At 38.4% G+C, this 20,614-nt stretch overlaps 1 protein-coding gene across 1 annotated transcript in view; it reads left to right on the forward strand.

The window, feature by feature from the left end:
• Nucleotides 1-20,614, forward strand: part of MDFIC2 (MyoD family inhibitor domain containing 2) — a 95,071-nt gene that overhangs the window by 64,418 nt on the left and 10,039 nt on the right. The window contains exon 3 of the mRNA XM_068559145.1: nt 18,077-18,298. Within this exon, the coding sequence (XP_068415246.1) occupies nt 18,077-18,298 (222 nt within the window). The remainder of the gene's footprint in view (nt 1-18,076; nt 18,299-20,614) is intronic.

Below are 20,614 nucleotides of genomic sequence, written 5' to 3' on the forward strand. Positions count from 1 at the left end.
TCCTGGTGTTTATCTCCACTGAAGTCTCAGAGGGAAGACTCCCAAGTGTTGAAGAAAGCTCTCTAACTGACCCCATTACTTACTGCCTTGGGCACTGGGAAGGCAAAGGGGCAGTTGTAAAGTCAGACCCTGAGTGAGCATCGTGGAAATTATAGCGTTGCGTTAAATGCATCCTCTGCAGGGTGCTTTCCTATCTTCAGAGAACACTCATGAAACACTGCCAATGAGAAAACTAAGCGTTTGTCTTTAGAAAAAGAGCCACCTTTTATGAAACATCTGGAGCCCATCCAAAGGGCCTCCAGAATAGATGGAAGAACGTAATAAAGCAAAACACCTCAGCCATTGAGGGCTAGAGTCATTTCTGCACACGTACCAGGGTTATTCATCCACCATCATAAATACTCGTGAGACCAAGGAAGAACGCAGGGTGTCTGGTCCGTGTAGAATTCAACTCAAGGGACACTGAACCAGTAAGCAAAAAGCCCACTTACAAACTTAGAAGAAAACATATTTTGGTTATTTCTTGTAGTTTACTAATCCCATTTCATCCACACTCAATATTTTCCCTCTGCTTGTTAGTGACAAGGATACACATGAGGATTTGCCTTTTACATGAACCTGGTGTTTTCTACAATGCCTGTTGTGGTAAAGAATAAAGATTAAGATACATGAGGAAATATATAACGACTAGAGATATTGCACTCTTGTACATATCCAACGCAGAGAGCATATCAGCTAAGTCAAGAAAGAAAGAAAACCACAAGGACTGGGGAGGGGGCCTGGGGGGAGAAGTTACAAAAGTCAGATTGAGTAACGGGTACCACAGAAAGAGCACAGTAAAAGAGGGTCAAAGACTGGGTCCCAAAAAGTGATACAAGTAAATTCACCTCTGAGAAGAAAAAAAAAAAAAAAGAAACACCAAAAGAACCCAAAGAAGCCCAGCGTCATTTGCTCATTTGTATGTGAATTAAATTGACTGCCTGTAACCATGTTGACCTGGTTCTGTCCTAGAATGCTCTTAAAATTGGGTAGTAGGTTGGGAAAAGAAATATCTCAGAGCTAAGTTCTGGTGATGAACCTAGGACAGGGCACCAGCCTTTAAGTCTCATTCTGACAGTACGAGAATTTAATAGATTACTCATTTTCTAGAAGAGAATTTCAATCTTTCCTAATTGATGCATGGCAACTAGTCTCTTTGAAATCTAGAAAAGTAACTTTTGCTCGGAAAGGAAAAGAGAGAATCATTTCTAATTCTAACTCAAACATCTTCTTAAACATATGTGTGCCCGAAGTATTGGATGCGAGTGTTTATTATCGGCACTCTGCACTCATCTCAGCTGATTTGAAGGAATCTGTGCAGAGATAGATGGTAACAAGAGAGAGGACTTTGGAATCAGAACAAACTGGGTTTGAGCCTTGGCTGTGTGACCTTGGACAAGCTGCTTCATCTCTCTGAATTTCAGTTGCCTTGGGGCTCATAATGGCTACACAAAAATTTTGGGGACCACTCTCCTAGGTATTAGAAAACAAGATCTAGGTGGGCTCATGCTAACATGATGTATAAACTATTGCACAGTTACCAGCTGGACTCAACAAGCTGACCACCTACAAAGGTATTCCTTTCAGAGCAACCTTGACAAGAGCAAAGGTACTTCCTTTAAAACATCAGCAGTATCTTCTGATGACTTACAGAGCTCTCCTAGAGAAACAAAAAATCCTCGTTCCAGTCTGCCACAATTTTTTTTTTTTTTTAAATATTGGTACATTTATTTATTTATTTTGAAAGGGAACGTTATTTATTTATTTATCTTCGGCTGTGTTGGGTCTTCGTTTCTGTGCGAGGGCTTTCTCTAGTTGCGGCAAGTGGGGGCCACTCTTCATCGCAGTGCGCGGGCCTCTCACCGTCGCGGCCTCTCTTGTCGCGGAGCACAGGCTCCAGACGCGCAGGCTCAGCAGTTGTGGTTCGCGGGCCCAGTTGCTCCGCGGCATGTGGGATCTTCCCAGACCAGGGCACGAACCTGTGTCCCCTGCATTGGCAGGCAGATTCTCAACCACTGCACCACCAGGGAAGCCCCACAATTTTTGAATTGGAAACACCTTGTACATTTATACCTGTTTGTGTATCACCAAGGGACAACTTCAAACAAAGTATGGCTGGCTCATTTCAGGTTTAAATATCCCATTAGCTAAGTTGTAAGGAAGTTCACGTAACCCAGGAGGCCCTGTGGTTCCACCTTAAGTATTATTCCTTTAGAGTTTCTGTTACTGTTTTCAACCTTTTGAGCTCTTGCAAATGTATTTGGCATTCAATTAAAGAGAGATTAATCCAAAGCAGATGTAGTAGTAGTAGTAGTAGTAGTAGTAGTAGTCGTAGTAGTAGTAGTAGTCGTAGTAGTAAAGAATCGCTTTGTTGAAAGCCTACCCATCCAAAATATTAAATTAGAAGCACATAGACACAAACAAATCCACAAATATCAATTCTTTAAAGTGATTTAAAATGCATAGTTTCATATAACTCATTTGACAAAAATACAAATGCCAATGCGCTCTTAACAAAGAGCTAAAATGACTAGTTTTATCTTTATGGAAACATAAAAGCATTTCAGATGCTGAGGACCTAGAATCTCAAAGAGTCTTCATCTCCAATTACCAAGAACAACTCAAATTTTACCCAAACCTCCAACTCTCCATGGCTATGACTGTTCTCCTACTTGAGTTCTTAGATTTCCAAAGAAAGAGACCAGCAGTGCTTCTCTGTCCTATAAACTTGGGGGAGAGTGTGTGGACCATAAAAGCACCTACAGCAATCTAAAGCATAAAGGGTGGATGACATCATGGTTAATACTATTGTTATTTTCTAAGTGAGAGTCAGAGCACTCACCTGCTAGACACAAAGGATTTCAGCCAGGCTCAGGGGTTCTTTTTCTATGACAACCTAATTGATAGAGGCTCTTAAAGAGAATCGGGAGATTAATCTACCCAACTGATAGGATGAGGACCAACACTCATCATCTGATTTCGTAATGCCCTGTAAATATGGAAGATCTCCTGAACAATGATAGCCTAACATGATCATATGCCTCAGAGTCCCAGGGAGTGGGACGAGAGCCAAACTGCCTTATCTTCCATCATACATTGTCCTTTCTGCCCCTTCATTTGAACCTTGGCCTCACTGGGGATTTCTGATCAGCTATTAGTCATTAAGGGGAATTTCATTGGTACAAAAATCAGGTTACAGATGGCAGAGAAGGGATACCTGTGGGCAATCTATCTGTTGACAAGTTTGCCTCCTATAAATAGACCATAAAGACCCCAAAGGCACAGCCACGCCACATTCATCTTTGTACCTCCTGCATCTTTGTTAAGAGGAAGGACCGTAGCTTCCAAATGCCTGAATTCAAATTCCTACTCCACTCTTTACTAGCTTAGGAACACACCAATGAATAAAGCACAGCCCCCTTCCCCTCTAAACTGCATTTTCCTCGCTAGGAAAACTGTGCTTATAATAACCTCCTCGTTGGGTTATTGTGAGGATTAAAGGAGAATTCATTTAAAGCACTTAGACAAAGCTTCTCACAATGTGGAGCGACTGTTAGGTATCCTTATCTTCATTATGACAGCAGGTGCTAAGTGAATGAATGGATGGATGAATTGGTGTCTGGAAGATGAAACTGACATCTATGATTTATCCAACATCTAAAATTCTATAATTCCACTCAGTTTCCAAAGAACTTCATATCTGAAAACTTACCTGAAAATATGTCACCTGTCCTGGCTATTATTGTACCTGTTTTGGATGCAATATAATATAGCGGAAAGAGAAAGAGACTAGAGGCCAGGGGAACCAGAATTTAAACATTTCATTGCCTACCACTTAGTAAGCAGACACCTATCTACACTCATTCAACCTTTATGCCAAATGCTCTGCTAAGGTCAGGAATACCAAGGCATGGACCCCTTTCCTCACAGAAAAGAAAGACACACGCATAACAGAATGTCTTGGAAGCACAGAAAGAACCTTTGTCACAAGTCAAGGAAGGCTTCAGAGAAGGTGAAATGCCCATGAGGATGGGAAATGGGTTTCATTAATCCCCATATTCCCTGTATCTGGCAGGGTTTCTAAGTACAGGAGCAGATGACAGATAGCTGTTAAATAAATAAAGTACCATCTCCTCCAGGTTTGAGGGATGAGGAGGAGTTGAGTAAGGTGGGGAAGGAGGAAGGGAACTCCAAGCAGAGAGAATGGCACTTGTAAAGGGCATTCACAAAATTGGGAGTCACAAATGTCTATGTGTGGAGAGGATGCTGTTGGGAGGAAAGGATTTGCAGATCAAAAGAGACAGTGGCTCTGAACACACTGTGTGAACTGAAAGCCCCGATGGCTTTATTACTACTGTGCTGCTCGCTGCCCTGATTCTGACCTTTTTGGCATCCCATATGGTTCCGAGATGGGTTCCTCATCTAAACATTCACTAGCTCTAGGACCTTCTCCAAAATGCCTGAATTCTCTCTTCTGCCTTTCTTTATAAAAATATTTTAGAGAATCACTAAAGAATAAAGACATACAATACTTGCCTTCATCATTCCTTTCATTAAACAAAGGAAATACTTATACTAATACTTTCCAAAGAATAAAATTATTGACGTGTACACGCTGACCACTCCAGACACTGACGTTTCTAATTGACTATCTTGGTTTCTAATCCATATCGTTGCATCAGTATTTTACAGCATTCATTTTAAAGTTCCCCATTTTTTTTTTAAAGGAATTCCTTTATTTTTATTATTTATTTATTTATTTATTTATTTATTTATTTATTTATTTATTTATTTTTGGCTGTGTTGGGTCTTCGTTTCTGTGCGAGGGCTTTCTCTAGTTGTGGCAAGCAGGGGCCACTCTTCATCGCGGTGCGCGGGCCTCTCACTATGGCGGCCTCTCTTGTTGCGGAGCACAGGCTCCAGACGCGCAGGCTCAGTAGTTGTGGCTCACGGGCCTAGTTGCTCTGCGGCATGTGGGATCTTCCCGGACCAGGGATCGAACCCGTGTCCCCTGCATCGGCAGGAAGATTCTCAACCACTGCGCCACCAGGGAAGCCCTAAAGCTCCCCATTTTTAATTGGTCATTTTGAAAAGGAATTTTTTTTCAATGAAGAAATATATTTTTCTTAGTGTTTACAAAGGTCTTTTGTGTCAAAATGCTCATTTAAGAAAACGTGAAAGATTCTGAAAATTTGGAAGACTCATGCTGGTTACAGGCATTTGGAAAATTCAGAAAACACTTTTGTGAGTGGAGGTTTTATCTGAGAATCTTTCTTACGTATAATTTCCAGGTAACTGCCATAATGAAGAATAAAAATGAATCCTGCAAAGGTTGCTTTATAATTACACCCAGAAACCATCTGATAAGGAGACCAAAGAGTTCTACCCACTCCCTGGTTTCTGGCTCTGTCACCTCCAATCAGTGTTAGTTCTGAATAACGACATTCACCTCAATGTTTTCATTGTAATTTTAAATTTGCAATAACCATTGATCGTTCCTCAAGACAACTGTCATTCTTTCCTTGCCTCAGCATCTCAAAACCTGAGTTCCTACCTTTGCTTTTACTTTCTCTGGAAGTGAAAATATAACTTTAAATAATGTTTTCAAAAAAGGTTTTGTTAGTTTTCTTTAGAGTAGAATATTTTCTTCGGATAATGTATTATGAGAATACCTTAGTATACCTTCCCACAGAAAAGACAAATTGATTGAGGATAAAATTGTCAAGGCCTAATCTTTCCTCAAAATTTAAGAAATGTTGCACCACTGTTTTTTGGCACTTAGCTTTGGCAAAAATGATTTGGGGACAACCTCAGAACAATTGTTTCTTATATGATCTAGTTTTCTTGTCTGGGTGCTTGAAAAATATCTTTATTTTTATAATTTAAAATACTTTGTAGGATCATTGGTCTCTTTTTTACTAAATTTTAGACAGTGAGGTACATACTCATAAACTGTTTCTACTGAAGACATACACATCAAGATTATCTTTAAACAAAGCTCAAATTTTAAATGTTTTGGTTTCTTCTTTAGGAAACTATTAACTCTTGGGTGAGATCTATGTGCTCTGACCTCTGTATCTAACACCATTTTTATCATCATAAGCTCAGTCCTTTGTCCTTTACTTTTAAACTATGGGAAAGTTGTTCATATTTACTCTCCACATGACTATTGATATTTTCTGTAGGGTCAATTCTCTGTTTTACTGCCCGGAATGCAGATTTTAATTCTGTCATTATAATTTTGACTTCTTCAGAATCTCTTAATTCACTGTGTCCCTCTGGATCTATCCTGCAGGCTTTTCACCTCCAGTTGTTTGCTCCTTAAGATTTTCTTCTCTTTTCTTCACAGATTTCTTCAGGCAATCTAATCAGAATCTCAATTTTTGAAAATTTTCTGTTTATTGCAAAAAATCATACCTGGATTGGTTAGAGTGACAAAGAACTACAGCTCGCTGGTCAGATCAAAAAGCACAGCTCTTCAAAGAAGAGGGCAGCTCAATTTTCCAAATGATACAGAATATTCATTACTGGACCAGGCAAGGTGTTGGGGCACGGTGGGGAGACAGAGGTTGTTCATTGCCCTCTCAGCTGAGCTAGCCGAAGCGCCAGACTGATTGGATTCTTTAGTTCAATTCTAATGAGTAGATATGTTGTATTAATTCTTCCCAGAACAAGCAAGCCCATATTTTGTGGACGTGAGCATTTTTCTTTTTCTATATTGTCAGAGGTGTTTAAGAAGGAAGCTAGGAGAAATTCTATCAAGGATTGCTACAAAGACAATATTTTAAACTTGGAAGCTGTGACTACAGTGACTATTTGGCCTGTGGAAATAATTTTTTAAAACCTATCATGATTAATACATGGAATAAGTGGATACTTTTTTAAAGGAGACTTGTGTTTTTTCCTTGAAATGGTCCAAACACTTCATAGAATTGTTCTGTTACTTTTAAGCCCTGAAAATGTAACCTAACTTTGTGCTAGCCTGCTTTAAGTATTCTAAAATATATTCAGAATAGTCTACCTTCACATGCTGGAATACTGAATATTTTACGCTTGGACAAGGAGCAAACCGTAGGTCTTTCGCCAAGCACCGTCAGTGCACTTGAGTATGGGTTACCAAAAACTCTGGAGAATTTTTTTTCTATTTATTGTTATAGCTGAAATCCTTGTGTCTCTGGTAGGCTTTAAGTGACATAAATATGCATCTCCATCTGCACGTCCTTGTCAGGAATAGTTCTGCTGGGAGGTGTTATGCCACCCAAGTACTTCCAGAATAGAGTCTGTTAATCCTGTTACCACTATAGAAACTCAGAGGAAAAGTCTACTCAGGCCACTACTGCAGCTGCTGTGGCTGTCAGTCTTCCAGTGTGCCACACCCTCGGTACCAAAAGGAAGCCCCAAAAAATGGATTTTCCTTCAGGTGGAGAGGGATGTAGAGGGCTGACCTCAGTCTAGTACTTAGACCAGCGGGTCTCCAAAGTTTTTCTTGTAAACCTTTATTAGTAAAAAAGGGGGGAAAAGAGCAAGGCCCACCTTAGGTAGGCATGCATACACATACACACATACACACACACACACACACACACACACACACACATGCACGCATGCAATGGATATATAAGTTGCCACATTAACTTCTATGTATGTTATAAAATACACCAAAATAACTATTATATGATAATTTTCTTAAAAAAACAACGTCAGTAGCTGCTCTAGCCCGCATTGGATAGACTTTTACCTCCCCTAGGAGGGACACCATTGGACTAAACTCCCACCAGATGGGCCACCAGGAAAATAGATCATAAACCCCAGTTAGGCTTCTGATAGATGCCATAATACACTGGGCACATACAATGGGCCAAAGGAGTTGTACATGAGCATGTGCTTTGCTTCTCTACTTACTCCCTCTTGTTACCTCTTGCCCTTCCTCCTAGTGTGGCTTGACTTCTAGCCTGCAGGCTCTCTGTATAGATCTCATCCCTATCCTACATTTATATAGGCATGTTATGAATGGGTATGAACCTGTCAAGACCTACAAGCCAACAGGGATCCTGCACAGTCTGTCAACAGGCATGTCACCTCAGAGCCCTCAGGACACAAAAGCAAGAACCAGCTAAATAAATGAAATCCAAACGTCAATCAGCCAATAAATATTTTTGAACAAAAACGTATAGATCTATAAACCCAAAATGAATGTCTTTCACTGACTAATTCCATATAATGCAGCAGAGCTCAGAATTACCCATGAATCTAGCTGTGGAACAAAAATTCTTCAGAAAGGCAGTGGATATGAAAAAAAACCTCGCACTTCTCATGATAGTGAAAGACTGTCTTTTCAGATATAGAAAACCGAAGATTTGGCTCAAAGTTCTGTTTGAATTGATAAAAATAAATTATTTTATTGGTAAAACCTAGAGTCAGCCAGAAAAGAGTATGCAAACTTCCCCCAATCACTACTGGTGTGGGTATAAATTGACATGATCCTTTTGGAAGGCAATTAGTAAATTATACGAAAAGCTTTAGAAATTTGGCCATTAATCCAATTAAGTCCTTACTTAGGAATTAAACCTGCATAAATGAATAGATATATGAAAAGATTCATGAAAATAGCATTTAAGAATATTTATAATAGCAAAAATTGGCAACAATTTACATTTTTATTGAATGGTGGAATGTTAAATAATTTATGATATGTCATGCAAGAAATGTTATGCATTATTTGACTTCTTATTTATGAAGTGCCTATTATGTTCCAGGCACCCTTCTAGGAGATTGCAATTAATTAATATAGACAAAGCTTTCATAAAGGTGATATTTTAGTCAAGGGTAGAAGAGACATATACTCCATAATCAAGTAAACAAGTACATAAACAAAACATTTTCAGAATAATGGAAAGCACTACAAAGACAATGAAATTGTGATGTAGTAGAAATGGCTGGTGGTGAGGGCTTGAGGTGAGTTTATATAAGGATTTCTCAGATTCAGAGGAAACCATATTCTCTGTGTAGGCTTTTTTTTTGAGGGGGGGGGCCGGGGGGAGAGGCAGGGAGGATTCCTGTGCATTGCAGGGTGTTTAGCAGCGTCGCTGGCCATTAGTCACTAAAAACACTCATCCCAATCATGACAGTAAAACACGTCTCCAACCATTGCCAAACGTCCCCTGGGTGGCAAAATCTGTCCCAATTGAGAACCATTGCTTTAGACTTAGTGTAGGGAAGGCTTCTTTGAGGAGGCAAATTTGAGCTGAGATGTATGTTTTTAAATAATCTTTCGGATATAGGGAAACATTCATGAAATAATTGTAACATATATAATACAATATATTCAATAAAATCGCAATATTGATTTTCTTTTTAAACCTCTATCTAGACAGACAATACAGCATGATGGTTAGAAGCACAGACCTGTAGCCAGGCTGCCTTAATTATAATCCCAACTCCATCACTTTTTAGTTGGGTGACCTTGGGTAAGTTACTTTATATCCCTGTGCTCTTGGGTCCTCATCCAAAAAATGGGGATGATACTAGCAGCACTTAACACATAAGGTTTCTGGGAGTATTAAATGAGTTAATACATGCAAAGTTCCTAGAAGAGTGAGTGGCACATCTTGGAAACACTATATATAATATATACATATATACTGTATATATAATATATTAAAATTAGATAAATATAGATTCTAATTTTAATACATATTTTATATATTATAAATCTGACATATATGTAGATATATATGCTATATATACACCAGATTTTTCCATTGTCTTTTTGTGAAACAAATGAAATAATGTGTTAATAATGGTAGAATTACAGGGGATTTTATTTTCTTTGTGTCTTTTTGTATTCTTCACAGTTTTATAGATACAAATGCAAATGTTGCTTTCACATCAAAATAAAAATCAATATATATTTTAGCACAAAAGAGAGAATTTTTAGACTTTCACCAGGATCAACTGGCATAGCGAGAGTGGGAGAGGAAGACCAATGGAAGATGTGCTCAGAAAAACCTGTCCCAGGGAAAATGAGTCAATTGTCAACTGAAAGCTGAGACACCCCACGTTCAATCTGTCAGTCAGTTCATCAGTCATCTGAAATTTACTTAACGCTTGCTTCCTGCCAGACACTGTGCTAGGTGCTGGAAAATCAAAGATGAATGGAGGTCACATTTCTTCAAGGAGCTCACAACAGAAAAGGGAAGAGAAATACATCCACAATTAGCCACAGTACAATAAATGGAAGTATAGGCTATAATGAGGACCAACCCAGGTCTCTGGGGGCTCCCAAAGGTAACAATTTCAGTTGGAGTGGGGGGCAGTGTAGGAAGCTTCACCTAGGAGATGACACTTGCAATGGTCTTTGAGGGATAAGTTTGGAAAATGCAATCATTTGTAAGAATTCTGGTTTTGAGCAAACACATAGCGTGCTTCCTAATCAAACACCAGCAAAATCGCTTAGCCTAGAGAAAGGAAAATCAGAAAGGACAAAGGAGTTATACTTCAGAAAAGTGTCTTGATCTCATATCAGAGTGCCTGGTTCCATAAAGCAATCTGTGAAAGTTTGACTGTCACAGGAATTAGAAGGCATAAGTTCAAGTACTAGCCCTGCCCCTTACCAGCCGGGTAATCTTGGGCAAACCATTAAAATCTCTGACACTCCATCTACTTCCTCATTCATATAATGGTGATAATAATACTTTGCAATACTGTTGTGAGCGTCAAATGAGATAATGCAAGTAAGAGACTTTCAGTGACATTCAAATAGTTGGGATGATAAATTGTGATGGTTTTAACATAATAGAGACGATCGTGAATAATTATAATTTTTAACATTTATATTTAAACATAACAGTAAAAAAAGAAATCAAATGTATACACAACACCAATTATACATGAGTTTATAGCCTGATTGGCTTCATTTATTTTTTTCAGAGCTCTTAACCTATTACTAATCCAAGTGCATCAAGCTATAAAAACTGCTAACCAATTATTTTTTTCCTAAGATAACATAATCTCTATTTCTTGAGATACTTTATACTAACGTTAAACTGAAGCTAACTGCATGAAAATGAAATGGAGACTCATAACTGGAAACTGTTTTCATGTCTAAAGAAGATTCAACCACTTCCTAGGACTGAATTGCTCCTTGTTAAAGTTTAGGATCAAGCTATAAAAGTATATCACTTAGCCTATGTCTGCCTACCGGTGCAAAGTATAGTGGCAAGCAGAAAACGGAGGTAATTATCTAGAAACATTAGGCCAAAAATCCCACTTTGGTCCCAAAAGACTGAAGTTGCTTTGCAGGTATCAGGGAAGCCTGAGGAGGGGGCCATGTTCAACTTTCTCTTAGAACTTTCTTCCCCATGAATCCTTTTTACCTTGAACACTCATTGCTATGACATCTGGAGGAATAATATTCTTTTGCTTTTTCTCTCTATAAAAAAAAAAAAAGATTTACTAAGGCTGACTGAAAAGGCTTAAAATGTCCTCTTGTCACGGCCCTTGATAAACATTTTATCTAATGTTTTTTGAAGCAGAGTTTCAGTTGAAGTGCTGCAGAAGACAAAGCAAAACAATGATATGTAAAACTGCTGCTTTAACCTGACTGTCTTAAAAAATAAAACAAACAAACAAACAAAAAACCTGAAAGTCTTTAAAGGACATCTAACCAGAGCTGGCATTTGAAAAATTAAAGAAAAAGAAGGTCCAGTATAATATTCTTAGTTCATTTATCCCTTCCCCATCAAAAAATAGATGTAATGAACCCAAGATTTTGTTTTGTCCAATCTAACTAACAGGATATAACAACGGAACACTCCATGAATTACTTACTGCCATTCATTTCAAAAGGTGAGAACATTTTAGGAAGCCTTCAACCCTCACCTTGAGAAAATTACCCCACTCAGCTTCCAAAAAAGAAAATGTGGTTTTTTTTAAAAAAAAAAAAAACCTTCTTTGAGTATCAGTTACCTTTTATTATGCTTTTGTGACTACTAGGGAATCCTTATCTTCCTCATTTTTGTTCTGTCTTTAGCCATAGTATCAAATCTCAAATTTAACTCAATGTAAGAAAAATAATGCTCTATACATCAAGAAAATGATTCTATCTCGTTCTAATAATTTTCACCATGTGTGATCATGTTGTATGCTTTTCTCTACTTTGTGTATTGTCATTACCTACCAAGCTGTGGAGAAGAAAGACCATATAGTCTAACAATAACAACAAAATACCATTTCTGACATTTGTGTGAATTTTACAAACTTTACATACAAAGGAAAAAACTTTTTTTTACCTCTACCATGTCAGCTTACTAACCATACTTACTTATTAATGGTTTAGTAGCTTACACTTTGAAATGTCACTTGTATGTTTCGATCTGATTTCAACCACGGATAATCACAGTACTAAATTCTACGCTAGAGTATAGTTTAAATCCAAAGGAAAATATAATTCACCATTACAGCTTTAAAAATGGTCCAAACATTTGAAATACACACTCACCTTAAACGTTTTCGTCTAGAATTAAAATTAAAATCACCCTGCCTTAACATCTTATCTAGTAATTTTCATAGAGGCTTCTGGAGTTTAGCGTTCACAAGAAAAACTTAACAACAAGCAACTTATGTCAAAGGCAATCTGTCAATAGAATGGATAAGCTAATTGAGAATAAGAGAATGGGAAAGAAAGAGCTACTGACATTTTGTGTGTATGCATGATGTGCGTCTGCTTTGTTTTGTTTTGCTTTTTCATGAGTAATATGATCAGAAGAGTACTGCTCACGACATCATTTTGATTACAGTGTGTAAGATGTCTTAGGAGAGTTGTTATTATAGTTGAGATCAATGATTACTGAAACACAGGCTGACCTTGTTTCATTTTGCTTTGCTGTATAGTGCTTCACAGATATTGTGTTTTTTATAAATTGATGGTTTGTGGCAACCCTGCATCAAACAAGTCTATCCGAGTCATCTCTTCCAACAGCATTTTCTCACTTCGTGTCTCTGTGCCACATTCTCATAATTCTTACAATATTCCAACTTTTTCATTATTACTGTATTTGTCATGGTGATCTGGGATCAATGATCTTTGCTATGACTATGGCAAAAAGACAACTCACTGACAGTTAGCATTTTTCAGCAGTGAAGCATTTTTAAGTAACGTATGTACCTTGTGTTTTTAGACATAATGCTGTTGCACACTTAATAGACTACACTATAGTGTAAACAGAATTTTTATATGCACTGGGAGAGCAAAAACTTCGTGTGACTTGCTTTATCGCAGTATTTCCTTTATTATGGCCGTCTGCAACAGAACCAACAATATCTCCGAGGTATGCCTTGGAGTCCAGATTTGAGGGCACAGAAGATTAAACCTGAGTGGTAGTATTTCAAATGAAAAAAACAGAGATGGACTTGTGAGATATTTAGAAGGAATAATAAAGAAAAACTGGAAGGTCATTGAATGGAGAGATGGGGCAAATCAAATATTTTTAAGCTCATGAAACTGGCAAAATGACAATACTATGAAAAGAAATTGAACTGTGAATTCTCCAGGGACATCCAGGATTACCAAGTTTGGGGAGGAGAATGAGGGGCCAATAGAAAGAGACACAGTAATTGTAAGGATTTGGCCAGTAATTCAAATAAAACATCCAACAGTCAGTTGCAAGTTTGAGACTGCAATTGACTCCGGGTCCCCTGAGGACTATTTGCTCTTAGTCTTTGAATTCCCAAGCACCTAGTACAGCTAGGCACATAGTTTTTGTGGCTGGCTGGCTAACTGCATAGAGATTTGGGGCCCAAGTGCACAAAGAAAATAAGTTGTGAGTGTGAACGAATACAGACTTTAAGACCAAGGAACAAAGAAAGGAACCAAGAGAACAAAGTTTGAGGAAAAAATATATTGAGGGAATGGGAGGGAAAGAAGAAACCAATAATCGAGATAGGAAAGGTCAAAGAAGTAAACCCAGACAGAGAAATGGGAAGGGAAGGGAGGGGGAAAACAAGAATAGGATCGGAGGAGCGCGGGGGAGAAGAGATGCTACTTATTCATGATTTGAATTCATATATATAGAGACTCAGAAGACGCACCAATGCTAAAATTCTAAAGTCACACTTACTGAGCAAAACTGAAAATCATTAAAATGTTTCATTAATGACTTAAAGTAAATAAATTAATAGCTCCTGTCACATTGATTCATCCATTGCATGTGGGCACTCAATAAATGTTAATTGAATTAAATTAATAACATTTGCTCAGTGGTAATAAAAAATTAATTTACTGTCTGTCGTCTCTGTTACTTAAGTTTATGCCCATTGCTTCTGCAATTACTTCTAGCCCAAACAGAAATTTTCTATTTCCCTGACTTTCAGTACACACTTTAATTTCTTTCCCAAGAAATACAGTTGAACTTCTAATTTTTGTCCTAATTTTAGTGGTTTTTTCCTGTTGAAAAAAATTATTTTCTCTAAGTTAATGTCAAGAACTATGTATAACATCCCAAATTTAGTTTCACGAGTTACTTATTTAATTCCAAAATAGTTTTCTCTGCAGAAGATGTGATACCACTTTTTATGTGTTTCTCCTTTTAGCTTATGCTACTTTATAATACTTCGGGTACAAAGTCAAATAACACCGCAAAAGAAGGAATCTGGGGAAATTACTGTTAGCATTCCATCTATAAAAGATGGAAGATGTCAGTAACATTCACCCAAAAATTGTGACTCATTTCAGATGTCAGAATTCTGGGTTGAACAGACTGGGTTCTGAAATGTGTGTTTGTCAGATGATTTTCTAATGAGTAACAGATAGTTCCCAGTGGGGAATGAAAAAAATAAAATAAAAATATAAACAGAGATTATAGAATTAAAATAACTTTATGAATGGCAGTTTAACTTCTCCATAAAATTCTCTCAGTACAAGCCCAGTGTCTCCAAATGGTTGCTTAATGTAGCACACCACTTAGATTCAAAATGCTATACTTAAAAGTGTCGAGAAATTAAAAAGAGAATCATATACCACTTGGCTGTATACTGTATTCTCCGCATGTTCTTATATTCCAGTAACCTCTATCCAACTTTTTTTTTGTTACTGAATTACTTTGTGCAAAAGCCATTTACATTGCATGCAGCCTGACTAGGTGTGATAATTTGAACTGATTGTCAATTAATTCTGTAGTAAATAGCTGCTGTAATCTCTATATTCATCAAAGTTTTGTTATCTATCAGCTCTGCCTGAAATGCTCTTTAATGTAGGGGATACGGCAGCTGTAACTAAAGAGGCAGGATTCCCTAAGTGTGCAAGAAGGTAGTCTTGCTTTGCAGAGACTGCTTAGGTATGTCTGTAAAGCGATGTTATTTGCGAGGCTTGATTTCAGGTAGGTGACACATCACGGGATTTAGAGTGAAGAGGGTTTTGCTGATGTGCAGTCCCCATACTGAGGAAGCAGAGATAAAAGCTAAGAACAAAGTGGAGAAAATGTTGAATAATATAAAGAGACAGGGACAAGAGCAAAGCTTTTGGAGTCCAAACGGCCTGGGTTCAAATCCCAGCTCTCTACCATTTACTAACAAGGAAGCCTCAGGGAACGTATCTAAATAAACTACGCCTTGGTTACACTCATTCATCTGTTAACTTGGGGTACCAATTTATACATTTCCCATCTGTCCTGGGAGGCTGACAGTATCTACCTCCTAGAGTCTTTGTGATGCTTAAATTAAATAAGGTACATAGTGGTAACACAGAACTTGACATACAAGGTATACAACTCTTGTGTGCTGTGTGTGTGTGTGTGTGTGTATGCATGTATAAAGCAGTGGTTTGATATTCAAAATTGGTGATTTTGCCCCATGGAGGAAATGTGGCAATATCCACAGACCTTTTTGTTTGTCATGTCCTAGGGCAACTGGTGTTACTGGCATCAAGTAGGTAGAGGACATGCATGCTGCTAAACACCCTACAATCTCCCTGTGACAAAGAATTATCTGGCCCAAAATACCAGTTCTTCTCTAAGTACTGAAGGCATAATTTGAATGACTATTTGCGATTAAAGCTGGTTACTTGACACTTTGATATCCAAGCAAGAAAAATAAACTATTATTTTTGTCATCATCATCATCATCATCATCATCATTATCATCACTATACCATTAATTCGGTGAATCTCTCTTGGGTTAAAGGAACCCAAGAGTTTCCCAATCTGTTGAACTAATTCTATCTATTCAATATTACATTAACTGCTATCAACAATAGATGTTTTTCTGAACCCCTATTTCTGCCAATCCCTTTTAAGGTGAATCAAACTGCAACCAAGAGATTTAAAGCTAGCAGCCTAAGAGGTAGGGAATAAAAATTAAACACTGTTGAAAGCCGAGGCTGTTTGGAGGCTCAGAAAGCAACAAAAACGGCCTGAGACAGTACAATTGTGCGTGCAATACTGTCAGCTCCCGTGCCAGGCAGGAGCCTTTGGAGAGCAACTGTCTCATGATTAGCTTCTGAAAATCACTGATGTATGTATCAGTGGGCTGTCCTCCCCTTTCTCCACTCTCAAAAGCAGAAGGCCTCTGTGGCAGTGGTTCCCAAACTTTTCTGCATGTTGGAATCACTGCGGGAGCTTCAAAAATCCCTCAGGGGCTGTGATCTAATCTGTTGAGGGGGAGGAGGGATTGCCTGAGCTTTAAACAAATTCCAAATTTTTAGAAGGTTTCCGAGATGATTCTACTCTGTAGACACGTCTACCACTGTCCTAGGAGGCAGGATCAAGCAGAGATTTCCATCTACCTCAAACTAAGAAGCAATTTCTGGAAGGACAATGAAAATGGACTTGGCAAGAATGTATTTCTTGCACGGAGCTGCCTAAGCGCAGTAAAATTAAACCAGGTTGCCAACTGTTTTGTTGATTTCAGTCACTCAGTGAGCGTCACTGAGTCAGGCACTGGGCTAGTGATGGAAAAGGCAATTCTCCAGAAGGCATCTTCACTATCCCCCAATAGTGCCGCCAAATCACCAGGACTGATGCTTGTTTAGGGCTGAAGAAGTCCCTGGGCATCATCCTGGATGCAGGTTTGAGAATACCTTCTGTTAACTCTTCTCTCCATCTTAGGACGATTTAATTGGTGTAGGTAAGCTATACAGTGCCTGCATCACTACTCCGTCTGGATGTTTCTGAAAGCCAGGGACCATGCCTGTCTTCGTCAGCACTCAATCCCCAGTTTCCAGACCAGTGCTTGTTATATAACAGACCCTCAATTATTCTGCAGGAACCAGTAAATGAGTATGGGAGTTCTGAAATACACGAAGCACCTAGGTCTTTTCAGCCTTCTCTGTGCCTCTCCAAACCAGAATCTCAGTCAAGGACTTTGCTCTAGGTTCCCTGCCAGGTGGTTATAAGGAAATAAAAGCCTGTTCCCAAGGAGTACACCCCCAAAGCCACAAAGACTATCACCTTCATAGACACCTAACAAATGGCAAGGCAGAGAGAAGACTGACAAAGTAAGAGTCTTTAAGGGCAGATGTAGAAATGAGCTTATAGGATGGTTATGTGTGACCACTTTTCTTATACAGGGGAGGAAACTAAGGTTTGTAGACACGAAGAAATAAAACAACTTGATTGAGATCATATACATTACTGAACATTACTGTCCAGCATTTAAGACCCTTCTACTACTTCTGAGATCCATAAAACATTATGACAATAAGCTGACAACATTCTATGAGATTTTGTTAATCCTAGTGAATGAATGCCTTGATTCTCCCCACCCATCACTATAAAAACCACTGTGTTTTTGAAATAAGTGGTACAAATGACTGTGATAGGTGAAACTTGAAATATGGGTAAAATTTTATAATTATTGAACTTTTATTCTTACATATAGTTTCATTCAAGATAATCCTGTCCCATAATGCTTCATGCTTCTAAATAAGATTTTAATCTTATAAAAGTCTAGAATGTGAATTTTTCTGCAAACGTCCCTTCTTGGATCGCGAGGTCATGTCAACTATAAGCGGGTCTGTGTATGTGTGTTTTCTTTTTTCATCTAGATACGCAACTCACAAACGAAAAGCAGGCAGACGAGAAAGCCATTAATACCATCGTTATAAATTCAGTATCCGAATTCAAAATCACAGATGGACCAGCCAAGGAAACCCCCAGTGAGAAAAAACTGTCAGAATCCAGCATATCACTGTCCTCCCTCGAAGAATGCCAAACGAAATTTTCCTACCTCCAAACTCATCCTTCAGTTCATCCAAGAGACACTGATGGTATGTTTCTCACAATCAACCCATCTCTAAATAAAGCTCCCCAAACCCCAGCCCCTGGAAAACCATCATATATGCTGTTAGAAAAAAAAGTCTTTATGAATATTAACCAGGAAGGCTTCAATTTGAAAACTCTGATGAATGACACATGTCAAGGTCACCTTGCAATTATGAGGTGCTTGGCAGGTTGTTTGCTCTCAAAGCTGGGAGTTTGAGGCAAAGTGTTTTAAATAGCCGGAGTGAGGTAAAATCATTCTTGCTATGGAGCTATGAAGTAGACTAAAAAATAGCCAAGTTTTTTCTCTTCTTGCATCTGGGACTATTCAACCCGCGACTCTAGGCTGAGAGGAGAAGAAGACAGGGTGGAATAGCATTGCAAAGCTGGAAAAGTACAAATATAGACTGCAGTAAAATACAAGGATGCTTACACCAGCAGCCTGTGGAAAAGGGTTGGTTCCTCTAGGTAACATCACCTTCTAGGCATTCGAATCAGTGCAAAGCTACACCAAACCACCTCTATATATGACATAAGAGGCATGTTGCACTTGCAAAACCAATTTCAAATTGAATTGATGCTAAATGATCAGCACAGTCAAGTTCAAGGCCATAGACTCCACACCAAGACATATGGAATTTTACTCATGTTAACTTTTGCACTGACCTTCATAGGAGACATAAACCATTCAGGAATTGTGTAATGTTCCATACTGACATTTGCATTTAAAGAAACCTTGAAGTTTCTCACAGGAAAACATAAAAAGGTACAGTTTCTGGTCTATATTTAAATTCATATTTACTTTTTCAAAGTAAGATAAAAAAGTGAAATAAACTTTGTATAACAGGAACTTTGAAATCACATCAGTTTAATTCCTGGCTCTGAAATTTATTCACTGTATAAGACTGGATTAAGTTTTTTACCATCTCTAAATCTCAGACTCAGTTATATAATGGAGCTAGTAACACGCAATTGGGTGTTTTGAAGATCAAATGAAATAACATGGGTAAAACATCCAGTACAGAACCTGTCACAGAACAGATGTTCGACTTTTGCTTTTATTATGATTATGGTTTTAAAAAGTAAGGGGAGAGATTTCTAACACACGTTATATATGATCCCGTGAAAACATTGCCATGGAGGCTTTAGACTAGAAGACACAATTGCCTGCAGTTGCCAGGAGACAATGCGAATAAGGAAGTACCTCCAGATGTATGATAGGGATGGGTGAGGACTGTGGCAAGGAGAAGAACACTGCCTCTACTCCGCTCCAGCTAATTGTTGCCAGAAGGAAAAAGAGGTTCAGACCTGCCAGAGCTAGAGTGTTATAGGAAATCTCCCAATTTTTAAGTGTTGGCAATAGTTCTATTTCTTTTATGAAGCCCCAGACACTCCCGACAATACACAGCTTTCAGCTAACTTTGGCCGATAGGCTGCCAGGTATGACCTTGAGTCCAAGATGATGTCCAAGTTTCTGGTTTTGTTAGAGCTTGATGCTAATCAAGAAAACAGGCAACAGAGGAGAGTTCTCTGCATTTTGGCAATAGAGAATTTTATCAGATCGTGTCAGGGATGCATGGATTTTACTTGTAATGGATCTTGGTTGTAATGATCCCAGAATTACGAATTACCATTATATGTATCCACACAATACAGGACAGTGGTGCCCCTCCGGAACCACTCTCATCTGTCTTATCAGGTATCTTGGCAGAATGAGAAGGACCAATGCAGCTAGCATGATACCTGAACCCTTGTATTCTCAGGGAAGACCAAAATGACTACTCCATTAAAGTGGAAACACATACTCAGGAGCCTCATGTAGGAAAAGAACCAACTACACTTTCTTCAAAAGAGCAAAGGAGATTCATGAAGACCACTGAATTAGACTGTTTTCTTAGGGCCTGGACAGAGGCTACTATGACCCAGAAAATTCCAGTATTAAGCTGACAGCACAGGTAATAGCTCATCCTTCATTTCCCACATCGTAATAAAAAAAAAAAATACCCCCACTGAGGTAAGAGTTTTTGGTACCTGGTTAAAAAGGAGAGTAAAACACCTAGACTAGGGCCCACAGATAGTGCTAAGAACCTCTCATTATCCTAGATAGCAAACATCAAGGAAATAAAGAGTTAAGTCAGACTCATTGCATTTTAGGAAAATTTTGATAGTAATTAATTTAAGGATGCAGAAATTGAGACCTGGGGTCACTGTTCATACTGAGATAAATACAAAAATATCTTTCAGGAACAGCAGGGGAAACAGAAGGGAAAAGAGAAGATTGCATCCACTTTTATGTAGTTTGTGGTTAATTTATTTTCAAATAT

This window comes from Eschrichtius robustus, chromosome 12, assembly GCF_028021215.1.
Source record: "Eschrichtius robustus isolate mEscRob2 chromosome 12, mEscRob2.pri, whole genome shotgun sequence".
NCBI lineage: Eukaryota > Metazoa > Chordata > Mammalia > Artiodactyla > Eschrichtiidae > Eschrichtius > Eschrichtius robustus.